A 14,500-nucleotide genomic window follows, 5' to 3' on the forward strand; every position below is an offset into this window, starting at 1 on the left:
CCTGGGCCGGAATCTACCTGGCAATGGGTAGAAAAGGCAGGGTGGTGGCCAGACCTCCGGGAAGACGTCCGCAACTTCTATGCGGGCTGTCTGGTTTGCGCTGCAAACAATCCAGACCCTCAGAAAAGGAAAGTGTCTATGGGACACGTCAGGCGGGTAGAGGGACCATGGCAGTCGATCCAGATCGACTACATCGGACCCCTACCGGTCGTCCAGGGAGGTTATAAATACTGCCTCGTCCTGGTGGATGTGTTTTCCAAGTGGGTGGAAGCCTTCCCTTGCTGAACAGCTACCGCGGTGGGGACTGCAAAAATCCTGGTGAGGGAGGTGTTCTCTCGGTGGGGTCTACCTCAAATCGTGGAGTCCGACCGAGGAAGCCACTTCACCGGCCAGGTGATGCAGGCCACCCTAAAGGTGCTGGGGTAAGAGCCAAATGGCATGTCGCCTACAACCCTCAGTCCTCAGGCCCCGTAGAACGCCTGAACCGGACCCTAAAGGAAAGACTGCGCAAGGAGACGGGAGACTCACCGAACAAGTGGGTGGAGGTCTTACCGTTGGTCCTCATGGGAATCCGGGCCAGTCAGTCAAAGAGCACAGGGTACTCACCCCATGAGCTGATGACGGGCCGGATCATGAGAACCCCAGTGCATGTGTTGGCGCCGGTTCTCACCGAAGGGCAGCTCCGAGAGGTGAACCGGGAACGGTTTGTCAGGAACCTGTTTGAACACCTGAAACAGATTCACTGGCAGGCTGCTAGTAACATGGGCAGACAGCATCAGAGTAACCGATTGCTGCTAGAACCCAGCAAACACTACAAATGGGAGATAGGAGACCAGGTCATGGTGAGGAACTATGCTCGGGTCGGGGTTTTTGAAGCATTATTTGTGGGACCATACAGCATAGTCGACAAGGCTAGCCCTATGGTCTTATGCGGTTCGACTGCCTCGCCGGGTGAAGTGGTATCACATTAATCAGTGTAAATTGTTTGACCCCAAAAGAGGTAAAAAACAGAGGGGACGAGCAAGGGAAGGGAATCAGGCACTGGGGGAAGAACAGGCCCCGGTGGATTTGGAGGCTCCGGAGGAGGCAGCGGGCCCCGAAGCTCTACAGCCAGGGCTGGTTCATTGCTCCTGTAAGGCTATCCCACCACTGGGTAGAGGTTCCCAGCCCACTAACAGAAGTAGGGAGAAAGGCTCTACCATTAGCAAGGTTCAAGGGGAAGCTGAACCTCCCATGGTGGATCAGCTGGGGCTAGCCCAAGAGGTGGAGGAGATGGCACTGCAGCCCATAAAGTGGGACTCTGCACCGACAGTAAGGAGGAGTGACAGAGTGCCACAGCCCAAGGTGCCGTGGTCCCCTGTTAACTTAGCCTCCCGCCCCAGACTGATACGGCGAAAGACAACAGGGAGGGTGCTCTGTTGCACTAGCAAGGGTCTCCCACCGATTATCCGGGGCTCGGGAGGGCCTTGGAGGGCAGCACAAGACTCATTAAGGGGGACCATACGAGCCCCTCAGCGGAGGACATCCTGGTCCCCAGGGTACGGTCAGCCAAGTGGTCGACGACGCCTGTACAGTGACAGGATATAGCCTGGCCACCCGGGGATGGGTGGCGCTGTATATATTTTCCCTTCCTGTTTTGTTACTTTGTGTTGTGAGTATATGTGTTTAGGTAAGGCAATGACGGTTGGGTACAGCATTTTTGTGTTTGGAACATGTTCAGTGGGCCGAGCCTGGAGAGGTCTCTCAAGGCAAGGCCATGTTCTTCTTGCCTTTCAGATGTCAACACCTCCCTACTGGACGTTAGTGATGCTGGTATCGCTAAGGATCTGCACCGGGCACCGAGGGGACACCGAGGACTCCCTGGTTTTCGAATGCTCCGGGGGCAGAGCGCCGACAGTGACCACAGGAGAAGGGACTCCAGCGGCGGATGGCCGGGTCACCTACTCCCACAAGGGGAAATGACCTGTGTGGTTGGGATCGAACTCTACCAAGTACTCCAACCATAAGGACTTTACCTACGGAGAGGCCTCCATCCCCTGCCCGGAGATCACTGTGGCCAGAAGGCAGGAAGGTATGCCTAACTTGCCAAGGGGACATACCTCTGGGACGGTGGTGGTGGCTCAGAAAGCTCAAGAGGCACGTGGGAGACCGACACTCGGACTGGGAACGTCTGGATAATGATACCTACCGAACCATCATGGGGTCATCTGGCGGGGTCACGGTGTGCTGGGAGAAATGGTGGGCATAAGACCAAGGAATTTATTTGTGTATGTGGGGATCCATTCGCATGTGTTCAGAGGGGGTCTCCATTGCTTTTTATAGGTGGTGGCAGGATATCGGGGATGGGGTGGTATGGGATCGCAGCAGGGAGGCGTGTGTGACCCCCAATCCCCGGGTACCAGTAAACGCCACACGAGTGCCCGACAACAACCAGGGGGCCGGGGAAATGTTTAGTGTTGGTCCCTACCGAGAAACTACTTTATCAGGGGGTACACTACGCAGTGGCATCAGTGGTGCTAAATCTGACAGAAGTCCGCCTACCTACGTGGTATCCCCGGGAAACCGAGCTGTTATACCAGGCTCTGCTGCGGGAGATGTTCCGGAAGTTTAATGAACTGGACTTTGGGGATGTGAGAGTGGCAGACTTGTATAAACAGTGGGATAGGGCCGAACCGGGCAGGCAGAAGCATGGCACTTTAAATGACATTCTTACGGGGTTTAACACCGGGGCATCCGCCATAAACAGTTTGGATAACATGCAGCTGGCCCTCCAGATGGGTTAAAGAATCAGCTGCGCAAAGTCCTGGGGGACGAGAATACCATAGTGGGATCCGCGCTCCACGAAGAGGTGGCAATGACAGTTCACTTAAAAGGAGATTATCTCTCAATTGGAGGTGCAGGCCAGGGCTGTAAAAGCCTTGATTCGGGAGGATAGAAACGCCTCCGATCAAGCCGCCCAAAATGAGGTGTGCGTGCTCTATGGGGCCTGGTTGCTGGGAGAGGGACGGAGTAACCTCGAGGATCTGAGATAGGGAAGGTCCCCTCCTGGATCAGCAACCAGCACTTAGCAGCACTGCACCCTTACGATAATGTTTTGAGTCCTTGCCAACTTCGTGTAGCGTCGGAAGCCTACCCGGTACCGGTGGACTGTGGAAAGTCAAACCATACCATCATGGGTGTGGTGGTCAGGATGCCCGTGATGGGGGCGTCCCCACGACCAGCACCCCTGTACCGAGTGGAGAATGTGGGAGTCATTCGTGGAGGGGTGCATGTTCGATTCCAAGAGGTCCCACCTTATGTCACAATGTAGGAGCACACTGTGACAGGTACAGACCTCTCGGGTTGTCGGAGCAGGGGAGCACAGGTAATCCTGTGCCCCCAGCACTTGAACGCTTTTGCAAGGCCACAATGCGGGTTCAGCACTGCTGGGGCAGAGCCTATCAATTGCACAATGGAGGTAATGGCCCCTAACCACATGCCTCCACAGGTAGCATATGTAGGCGGTGGGACATATTGTGTCACCACAAGTGCCCAACGGTATGAACATGGACCGGGAAGGTGGTGTCCAATTCCGTACAGCAGCTTTTGCTTTAAACCCAGGGCAGAGGTTCAAGTGGCACACACCAGAATCACACCCATCCCTGAACCTTCCACGATTCACCTCACGGTACAAAACAACCTCAGCCATCTACAACAATATGTCGCCCAGTTTGGTTATCCCATTGCCCCACTACCTGAGAAACTTACAGCCCTCTTCCAGGCAGTGAATTTGTCTCAAAAACATTTTTACACCATGGAGCAGAAAAGTGAAATTCTAGCAGGGGAGATTGCCCAGATTAAACCCCCAGCATGGTGGGATTTGGGAATACGGGCAGACATACCTGCATGGATCCGGGTGGGATCGCATGCCTTAGTAATCGGCCAACTCCTGATTGTAGCTTATCTGCTAGTTACAAGCTGTAAGCTCAGGAGAAAAAGAAAAAGAACGCAGTTCCTCAGGCTACTACACAGCCAGGAGAGCCGTTGCTAAACACTCAAGGTGTGTAAACAAAGCTTGACCGCGACACTTAGGCGGTTTTGTTATTTCCAGGGATGACTGCGTTTTCATACATGGCTCCTGGGGAGTTTGCAGGGCAGGTTTCTTTGTTTTACGTTTGAGACCGAAATGAGACTCAATGTACAATTACTGCTGTAACCTTAAATACATATATGTATGTTGCTGTCGTGTATTGTAACCTGTTGGATTTCTGTGTTTAGTACCGCGTTAAAAGGAATTACGATATATATCGACGGGATCAGTTTAGAGTTAAACTGGGGAAAGTTGGGCAATTTGGGAGACCTAGGGTTTTCTCACCACCCTGAACTTTGACACACTCGAGTGGTGTCTGACTGTGTCAGATGGGGGATTATGTAGGGGAGGACGAAAACCCCCTCATTTTACCCAGAAGGAAAAGGGCTGTGGGATCAGTCTGTGCTGTGAATTGAAACCGATGGAAGGAAAACTTTGGGACACAAATGGAGACCCCCCCCCCCAGTGTTTGGACTCATAGGAAAGGGAATTTAATTAGGAACTATCTACCAGAAAGTTTGAAATCCTAAAGTGCACATGGAAGAAACTACGAACTTTAATCGAATTTGGGATTTTTTTAAAGGTCTGCAAGAAAAGGGGTGGAGTCAATATCAAAAGGGCCAGTTTGGACATTGGAACTAATCAAATTGTCTGGGAACTGTATACCCTCGAAACTTGCCCCTTGAAAGCATTAGCATTTAAACAATGCCACATACATATTCCAACACTTTTTTCATCAGGCATAGAAATATCTGGCTCAGGCCAGACTAGCACAATGGCTACAGGAGGCCAATGCAATCAACACCCACTCAAACCTTGAGTCGGTTAAGATCAGTGGGAAAAAAACCTAAAAACCTCAAACTGCTGCATTTTTCAAAATCAAAAGTCCACCAATGAGAAGAATCGACTTCAGCAGGAGAGGCGGACTGGATAATCTGGCTATAAAAAAGGGGTTTCTGACGTAGTGGTATAAAGGAGTGATGATTTTCCCTGCCCTCGTGATTCAACAACCACAACCACAGGCCTCTCGACACTGAAGGAAAACCAGTGTCCAAAGACACCAAAGATAGAAGAAACAAACCACCAGACTGCGGAAGGCACAGTAGTGAGTATAACCTCTGGTCCCCAGAACTCCCAACTCAGTTAGGCCAGGAAAGGTGGGAGGTTGGGCATTGTACTGCTAAACTGGTGTAAAGATTTTCGTTGTGTCCGTTTAGTGGGATTTAGGGGGATTGTTTTGTTGGTGTATTGCTGTTTGTTGAGTTACACCTTGCCAAATAAATTGGAAGCCTAAAGTTCCTCTTGGAATCACCTTGTCTCAGTTCTAATGTATTACATCTCCTGATCGTGAGTCTTATGTCAGAACCGTGTAAGGGAAGCTAGGAGCGCCTCGAAAACGCTCAACTGTGTGTCACAGGCTAGGGAAGAAGGGGTTAGGAGTGTTTGACACTCACAGGTGCCTCACAGGCTAGGCATAAGCTGTGGGGACGCACGAGTCTCAAAACCCCCTTCATAAGCTGTGGACACAGTCTCTCCAGGGGTGCTCTTGCAGCACTCAGGGTACCTCACAGGCCAGGCATAAGCTGTGAGGGCAGAAGCCCAGAGAGAGACACCCAAGGCACAACAACAACCCTGTGAAAACCCCTTACAAGTGCCGGAGGACTGGAGGACTGCTAACATAGTACCATTGTTTAAAAAGGGAGAAAGGGATAGACTGAGCATTTACAGGCCAGTCAGCTTAACCTTGGTGGTGGGAAAATTACTGGCAAAAATTCTGAGACAGTATTAAATCATCATTTAGAAAGGCACAGATTAATCAAGGACAATCAGCATGGATTTGTTACGGGAAGGTCATGTCTGATTGACTTATTTGAATTTTTTGAGGGGCAACAAGGAGGGTCGACAAGGGTAGCGCTTTTGATATAGTTTACATGGATTTTGGCAAGGCTTTTGACAAGATCCCACATGGCACACTGGTAAGCAAAGTAAAAGCCCATGGGATCCAAGGGAAAGTGTCAAGTTGGATTCAAAATTGGCTCGGTGGCAGGAAGCAAAGGGTAAGATTGACGGGTGTTTTTGTGACAGATGAGGCTGAGGGAGATTTAATTGAGGTGTACAAAATTATGAGGGACCTAAATGGAGTGGATAGGAAAGACCTACTTCACTTGGCAGAGAGAGCAATAACTAAGGTTTAAAGTAATTGGTAGAGGGATGAGAGGGGAGTTGAGGAGAACTTTTTTCATCCAGAGGGTGGTGGGGTCTGGAACTCACTGCCTGAAAGCTTGGTGGAGGCAGAAACCCTCATCACATTTAAAAAGTACTTGGATATGCAATTGAAGTTCTGTAACCTACAGACCAACGGCTGGAAAGGCTCCATTTAGGTCCCTCATAATTTTATACACCTCAATTAAATCTCCCTCAGCCTCATCTGTTCCAAAGTCATAAAAACATCCGTCAACCTTACTTTTCTTACCAACTCTTTTTCAGCTGGCACATGATGGGCTGAATGGCCTCCTTCTGTGCCATAAATTTCTATGATAAACCATGATGATGTCTCTTGACTACTTTGATGGAATTACTGCATTATAAACTCATCAGTGACCATTTTCCTTTCTATATATACACAGGTGTTTGTATACTAGTTACTCAAATCATTTTACAAGCCTTTGACCCATTCCAATTTGAATCCATTCATCTGTAAAAGGAAATTTGTACGTCAGGTCAGTGGGAAGCATTGTTTTGCGGCACATTATACTTCTCTCTCTCACTATATTGATTTCATCTAATTTTTCACTTATAGTGGTAAGAACATATATGAAGAATAAAAAGTTGAATTTCTTAAAGTGCTTTGCAAGGTGAGAGGGGTCACTTAGCAGAAGCAAAAGCTTTTTTTTTGGGGGGGGGGGCGCGTGGAGGACAGGAAAAACAAGGGTCAGTTCAATAACTAGTTTTCTTTTAAGGAAACTTTTGAAAGCAAGGAGGAAGATGGCAAGGCAAAGGGCTTTTAGAGTAGAATTCCAGAAAGTAGGGGCATAGTAGCTGAAAGATCAGACTATGATGATAAAATTAAAGGAGGGGGTTACAAGCAATAAACCAGAATCAGAGGAAAAGAGGGTGTGGAGCGAGACATAAAGTTGGAGGTGTTGCTAGGTCACAAAAGGATCCGAGGATGATTGAGAGTATTTTGAATGAATTAATTGGGTCACAAGCCATTAGTGGAGTGAGTTTGGGGGCAATGGCTTCTCTGAATTAGCAGAAATTGGTGAAGGGTGGCGGATACGGCCGGCAAGTAGAGAATTTGAAAAATCAATGCACAAGGTGATAAAATATGGGTAACAGTGAAAGATGACAGAGTGGATGTGAAGTTTAAAGCTGTGCTCAGGATGAAACAGGATGCATGTTACTGGGTTCAGTTTGAGTAGGCAGCCACAAAGCAAGTAACAAAGATATCTTCTTTATAATTATGTCAAACTATTACATTTACAACAAACTCTAAAATTAGTCCTATTCTCCCATTCAACTAAAAGAAGCACCAATTTTATTTAAAAGAATTTAGCAAAGTTTTGCTTGTGACACAATGATGCAATTTGAGTCAAAACGATTTTTATTTTATACTCATCTCTTGCATTGTTCATTGAAAATAAAATTACACCTTGAGCTTTTTCTCCCCGTGATAAAGAACAGCCAGTTTAAATATTGCTTATTTTCAAAGTTCTCGAATTAAGTAACTGGATCACGCATATTGTTAATCCCTCTGATGAATTAATATTTAGCTACTTCTAGCATAACTGTAACATGATTACTGTGAAAATAGCCATGCCACAACATTCTAAAAGTGCTCTTCAATTAGTCCCTGTGGTACTGGTGGAAAAAAGAAATTAAACTATGATTCTCAAATTTAATGATGTGGCTACCCTGCAGTTAACTCCTTCCTAACTCACCCAGTGGAATAGTGCAGATATGTACCTCAGTGTGGTACTAAGCTATACAGAACAGGAATGTTCCAAAGAAAGTAAGGTTTGCATTTGTACAGTGCCTTATCATATCTCAAACATCTCAAAGCATTTCACAGATCGTGGATTACTTTTAAGTGCAGTGACTGTTATGTTATGTAGGCAATTGCAACAGCCATGTTGTGCACAGCAAGTTCCAAACAAATCAGCAATGACTAGTTCATTAGTTGGTTGATGGAAGAAACTTGGCCTGAACACTGGGAGATCTCTCTGCCCCTCCTGAAATAGTGCCATAGGATCATTAATATTAATCTGAATCAGAGAAAGAAGTAGAGGATCTCAGCTGAAGGATGGCACCTCCAGCAATGTAGCATCCCCTTACTATTGCACAGCAGTTTCAGCCTAGATTACATGCTCAAGTCCTGGTGCAAGACTGAGCCCTTGACCTGCTGACTCAGGAATGAAAATGTTAATAATCTGACACGAGCCCAGGTTCAATCCCCAGATCTCAACAAGAGCAGCCACAGAGGGTTTTCATCCATTCCTGGTCACTATATAGTGGCTTTTACTGAACGCAAGTGGCAAAGAAAATAACTGTGATGCGACCCACAATAAAATGGGGACACTCACAGCCTAGGGACAAACATGAAGAATGGCCATGAGGGTGAGGCGTAGAGCAGCACCAACCTCCTATGCAACTGTACTCCAGCAAAAGCCATCAACTCAAGAAAGAAGGGAAGAAAACTGGAAAAGATACTGGCTCCTTCATCCATCAAACCAAGGCCAAAGATTAAAAGTGTGCATCAAACAGAAATTTTGAGAGGTAATTAAGGAACAATACCAGTCAACTCTCACCTCATGGTTTGAAAATAGTCTGACCCCTTCCATTTGATGGAAGACTGGATAATGGCTGTTGTCAATTTCATCTCGCCGATAGACATCTCCAACAACCAGAAATGCATTGAGGCCTGCACGAATAAGATCTCGCTGGTGAGCAGAAGTGTGAGCCCGGAGCATGTTAGTTTGATTCAGGTAAAAGTTATCTCCTTTCCTCCTGCTTGCGTGATCCGATGGTATAAGTAAACTGTCAAAGTTCTGCTCTGTGCTAACCACAGGGGACAGGTTATCGTACACTGAAAACAATGGATTCCTATAGCGACTCAAATAACGTGTATAGAAATGGTCCTTAATGCGTTCTTTAATCAGCCACAATGGGTGGTTTCTATGGTTCTGTAAGCTTTTCCCCACTTTGGCCAAAATCTTTGGCGTAACATTTGTATAGTCATCTCGAGAGTACAATTTCCCAAAAAGTTCAATCGAGTCAGAAGGTGTTGCACTGGCTGCTGGACCTGATGTTATGCTTCTGAGCTGCTTTATGTTTCTACGAGCATCTCTTGATTGTAAGTAAAGAGCTGGTAAAACCTTTTTAAACCGCAGGTATGAGATTAAATTACAAGGTATCTTCATTATTGTCAATCCGACCTGAAAAAAAAATATCTCCTGTATTTAATTTGTACATCATTCAGGTGCATGGAATAACTCAGTAACAAAGGTATAGTGCAATTTAACAACACCAATTAATAAACAGAAATAAAACAATATATGTAAGAGTTTTGCATATGTTGGTTATAGAACTGTCCAAATAACATTGTTAATATCAATAATAAATTAATAGATAAATGGGGAGGATAAACAAATAAAAAGCCGGAGGGAATTCCAGGAGAATGCCAGATGGCTTTTTTTTTTATAATCACATTTAATATTTCACTGCAAGTTATCAAACATCTTACTAGGGAATGAACAATGATAGTATCAGAAACTCAAAGACAATTGAGCATTAATGAGATTTATTTATAAAATAAGTGCAAGAGGCTAACTCAAACTAGATGAAAAAGTAAGTTCCCTCAGGCTGAACCACATTTTAGCAAGAAGAGTTGGAATTAAAGTAGATGCCTTATTTGCAGCTCGTCGCTAATGCACAAGAGGCCAGAATTGGAGCAATGGAGAATTCGTGCGGGGGTGGGGTCATATAACTGGAGGAGGTTACAGAGATAAGAGCAAGTCCGTAAAGGGATTTAAACACAAGAATGCCAATTTTAAACTGGAGGCATTGGACGACTGGAGCAGCAAGGGCAGGAGTGATCGGTAAGCAGGGCTTGGCGCGGGATAGGATGGGGTAGCAGAGTTGAAGTTTACATGGCGAGGGGGATGGGATACCAGCCAGAAGAGTATTGGAACAGTAATGTTTGGAGGTTACAAAGGCATGGATGAGAGTTTCAACAGCAGATTGACTGAGGCAGGGGCAGAGGAGAGCGATATTACAGAAGTGGAAGTAAGTGGTCTTTGTGATGGAACGGATATGGGGTTGGAAGCAATGTTCCCTTTAAGTTGTGCGGCCACATGGCTCTCTGGACCGTCCACACAGCCGGCCCTTCAAAATGGGAAAAACGACGCATATTTTGAATGGACTGCTCAGCCCCTTAACGGAGCCATGCACACAAAGAAAATGAGCGGGAACATTGGTTGGAAGATCAGGTAGGAGGTCGAGTAGGAGAGTGGCCAGGGAGAAGGATGAAATTGATGGCAAGGGTACGGTGTTTGAGGCAGGGGCCTTAGACAATGCCTTCAGTCTTCCCAATATAGAAGCGGAGGAAATTGCAGCTCATCCAAGACTTAATATCGGACAAGCAGTCTGTATACTACAGAGACCGTGGAGGGGTAGAGAAAGAGGAGGTGGAGGGGTAGAGATGGGTGTCATCAGTGTATATATGGAAGTTAATCCTATGGTTTTAAATGCTGTTGCAAAGGATAGTATGTAGGTAAGGAAGAGGATGACACTAAGGATAGATCCTTGGGGAACTCCAGAGGTAATGGTGCGGAGGTGAGAAGAGAGGCCATTTGCAGAGATGCTCCGATTACAAGTGGATACTTAAGAGTGGCACCAAGTGAGGGCAGTCACATTGAGTTGGACAATGGAGGGGAGGCGTTGGAGGAGGATGGCAGGGGCGAACATACCAAAGGCTGCAGAGAGGACAAGGAGATCAGTGTCATGGTCACAGTCACGGAGGTGTCATTTGTGACTTCAATTAGCGACTTTTCAGTGCTGCGTCTGAGGCAGAAACCCGATTGCAGAAATATAAACATGGAGTCATGGGTAAGATGGGCATAGATTTGAGAGGTAACAACACATTCAAGGATTTTGAAAAGGAATAGGATGTTGGACATGGCATGAGGGGGGAGTATGATGGCTGGGATTTTTTTTTAAGGGATGGAGACGGTCTCTGAGGAGAATGAATCATTTACAATGTCAACTAGCATGGGGAGGTTGGGTGGTCATCGGTTTATTGGGAATGGGGTCAAGGGAGCAGAAGATAGTCATCATGGATAAGATGATCTCAGAAAGGGCCCTTTCTGTTGGAAATGAGGGCGGAGGAAGCGCTGAATAGGTTTAAGCAGACGGTTGCTGGTGGAGAAAAGAGGCTGTGGGTTAAATTTCCTCTCCAAAATGATCCTGGTGGCAGGTTTTGATAGGAGAGTGAGGCCCAATAGTGCTTGATGTGGTCCAGACAGATCTCGTGATGAATCGCTGAAACAATTTTGCACCAGATACGCTCAAGTCTACGACCTTTTGACTTGAGGGAGCAAAGATCGAATGATACCAAAGATACCAAAAGGAATGAACAGTATGGGAGAGAGTAAAGGTTTTAATCATGGGCGACTTTAACCTTCATATTGACTAGACAAAGCAAATTGGCCAGGGTAGCCTTGAGGAAGAGTGTATCCGGGATAGTTTCCTTGAACAGTATGTTGCGGAACCAACCAGAGAGCAGGCTAACTTAGATCCGATACTGTGCAATGAGACAGGATTAATAAACGATCTCCTGGTAAAGGATCCTCCCGGAATGGATGACCATAACATGGTTGAATTTCAAATTCAGTTGGAGGGTAAGAAAGTTGGATCCCAAATCAGTGTACTAAGCTTAAATAAAGGAGACTACAAAGATATGAAGGCAGAGTTGGCTAAAATGGATTGGGAAAATAGATTAAAGTGTGGGATGGTTGATGAGCAGTGGCAGACATTTAAGGAGACATTTCATAACTTGCAACAAAAATATATCCCAATGAAAAGGAAAGACTGTAAAAGAAGGGATAACCATCCGTGGCTAAGTAAGGAAATAAGGGATGGTATCAAATTGAAAGTAAACTTGCACAAAATATAAAAACAGATAGTAAGAGTTTCTACAGGTACATAAAAAGAAAAAGAGTGGCTAATGCAAATGTTGGTCCCCTGGAGGATGAGACTGGGGAATTAATAATGGAGAACAGGGTAATGGCAGAAACGCTGAACAAATATTTTGTATCGATCTTCACGGTAGAAGACACGAAAAACATCCCAATGGTGGATAATCAAGGGAGGGAGGAACTTAATACAATCTCTATTACTAAAGAAGTGGTACTCTGTAAAATAATGGGACTAAAGGCGGACAAGTCCCCTGGACCTGATGGTTTGCATCCTAGGGTCTTAAAAGAAATGGCTGCAGAGATAGTGGATGCATTGGCTGTAATTCTCTGGATTCTGGGGAGGTCCCAGCGGATTGGAAAACCGCAAATGTAATGCCCCTATTTAAAAAAGGAGGCAGACAGAAAGCAGGAAACTATAGATCAGTTAGCCTAACATCAGTCGTTGGGAAAATGCTGGAGTTCATTATTAAAGAAGCAGTAGCAGGACATTTGGAAAAGCATAATTCGGTCAGGTAGAGTCAGCATGGAATTAGAAACATAGAAAATAGGTACAGGAGTAGGCCATTCGGCCCTTCGAGCCTGCACCACCATTCAATAAGATCATGGCTGATCATGATGAAGGGGAAGTCATTAATGACTTGGAAGAAAGGACCGAGTGTAACGTAGCCAAGTTTACTGATGATACAAAGATGGGAGGGAAAGCAATGTGTGAGGAGGACAAAAAATCTGCAAAAGGACATAGACAGGCTAAGTGAGTGGGCAAAAATTTGGCAGATGGAGTATAATGTTGGAAAGTATAAGGTCATGCACTTTGGCAGAACAAAATTAAATGGAGAAAAATTACAAAGTGCTGCAGTACAGCAGGACCTAGGGGTACTTGTGCATTAAACACAAAAGGTTAGTATGCAGGTACTGCAAGTGATCAGGAAGGCAAATGGAATGTTGGCCTTTATTGAAAGGGGGACGGAGTATAAAAGCAGAGAAGTCCTGCTGCAACTGTACAGAGTATTACTGAGGCCACACTGGAGTACTGTGTACAATTTTGGTCTCCGTATTTAAGGAAGGATATACTTGCATTGGAAGCTGTTCAGAGAAGGTTCACTCGGTTGATTCCGGAGATGAGGGGGTTGACTTATGAAGATAGGTTCAGTAGGTTGGGCCTATACTCACTGGAGTTCAGGAGAATGAGAGGTGATCTTATCGAAACATATAAGATAATGAGGGCTCTCGACAAGGCAGAGAGGATATTTCCACTCATAGGGGAAACTAAAAGTAGGGGGCATAATCTCAGAATAAGGGACCGCCCATTTAAAACTGAGACGAGGAGGAATTTCTTCTCTCAGAGGATTGTAAATCTGTGGAATTCTCTGCCCAGAGAGCTGTGGAGGCTGAGTCATTGAATATATTTAAGGAGGAGATAGACAGATTTTTGAGTGATAAGGGAGTAAAGGGTTATGGGGAGCAGGCAGGGAAATGGAGCTGAGTCCATGATCAGATCAGCCATGATCTTATCAAATGGCAGAGCAGGCTCGAGGGGCCAAATGGCCTACTCCTGTTCCAATTTCTTATGTTCTTACTGGGGACAAGGACATCAAATGTAGAGGCTGCAGAACTATCACCATGAATAGAAGGCCAAAGGCTAGGCAATTGACAGCTTGAAAGTACAAGGAAGTGAGATTTTTCCAGAGACAGACACAGTTGGGAAGGGGGAAGATATATGATGAAGGTGGTCAGAAATGATTTAATGTGCGATCGGGACAAATGGGATTAAAGAGATAAAGGTTTTTTTTAATTCAGTCACGGGATGTGCACATTGTCGGCAAGGCCAGCATTTATTGCTCATCCCTAATTGCCCTCAAGAAGGTGGTGGTGAGCCTCCTGCTTGAATACAACTGAGTGGCTTACTCGGTCATTTCAGAGGGCAGTTAAGAGTCAACCCCATTGTTATGGGTCTGAAGACACATATTGACCAGACCGGGTAAGGGCGGCAGATTTCCTTTCCTAAAGGACGTTAGTGAATCAGATGGGTTTTTAACGACAGTTTCATGGTCACCAGATTTAGTTAATCGAATTTAAATTCCCCAGTTGTTGTGGATTTGAACTCACATCTCTGGATCAGTAGTCTAGGCCTTTGGATTACTAGTCCAATAACATAACCACTACGCTACTGTATCCATGAGAATGCAAGGTTCAAGGGTTTGCCGTTAACATGAGTAGAAGCGTGATATGGAGGGGG

At 45.9% G+C, this 14,500-nt stretch overlaps 1 protein-coding gene across 7 annotated transcripts in view; it reads right to left on the bottom strand.

Annotated features, from left to right (window-relative positions):
• Nucleotides 1–14,500, bottom strand: part of fars2 (phenylalanyl-tRNA synthetase 2, mitochondrial) — a 628,185-nt gene that overhangs the window by 421,075 nt on the left and 192,610 nt on the right. For all 7 annotated transcript variants that reach the window (XM_070880361.1, XM_070880365.1, XM_070880368.1 and 4 more), the window contains one exon: nt 8,878–9,504. In XM_070880361.1, the coding sequence (XP_070736462.1) occupies nt 8,878–9,504 (627 nt within the window). The remainder of the gene's footprint in view (nt 1–8,877; nt 9,505–14,500) is intronic.

Source organism: Pristiophorus japonicus, chromosome 5, assembly GCF_044704955.1.
Source record: "Pristiophorus japonicus isolate sPriJap1 chromosome 5, sPriJap1.hap1, whole genome shotgun sequence".
NCBI classification, from domain to species: domain Eukaryota; kingdom Metazoa; phylum Chordata; class Chondrichthyes; family Pristiophoridae; genus Pristiophorus; species Pristiophorus japonicus.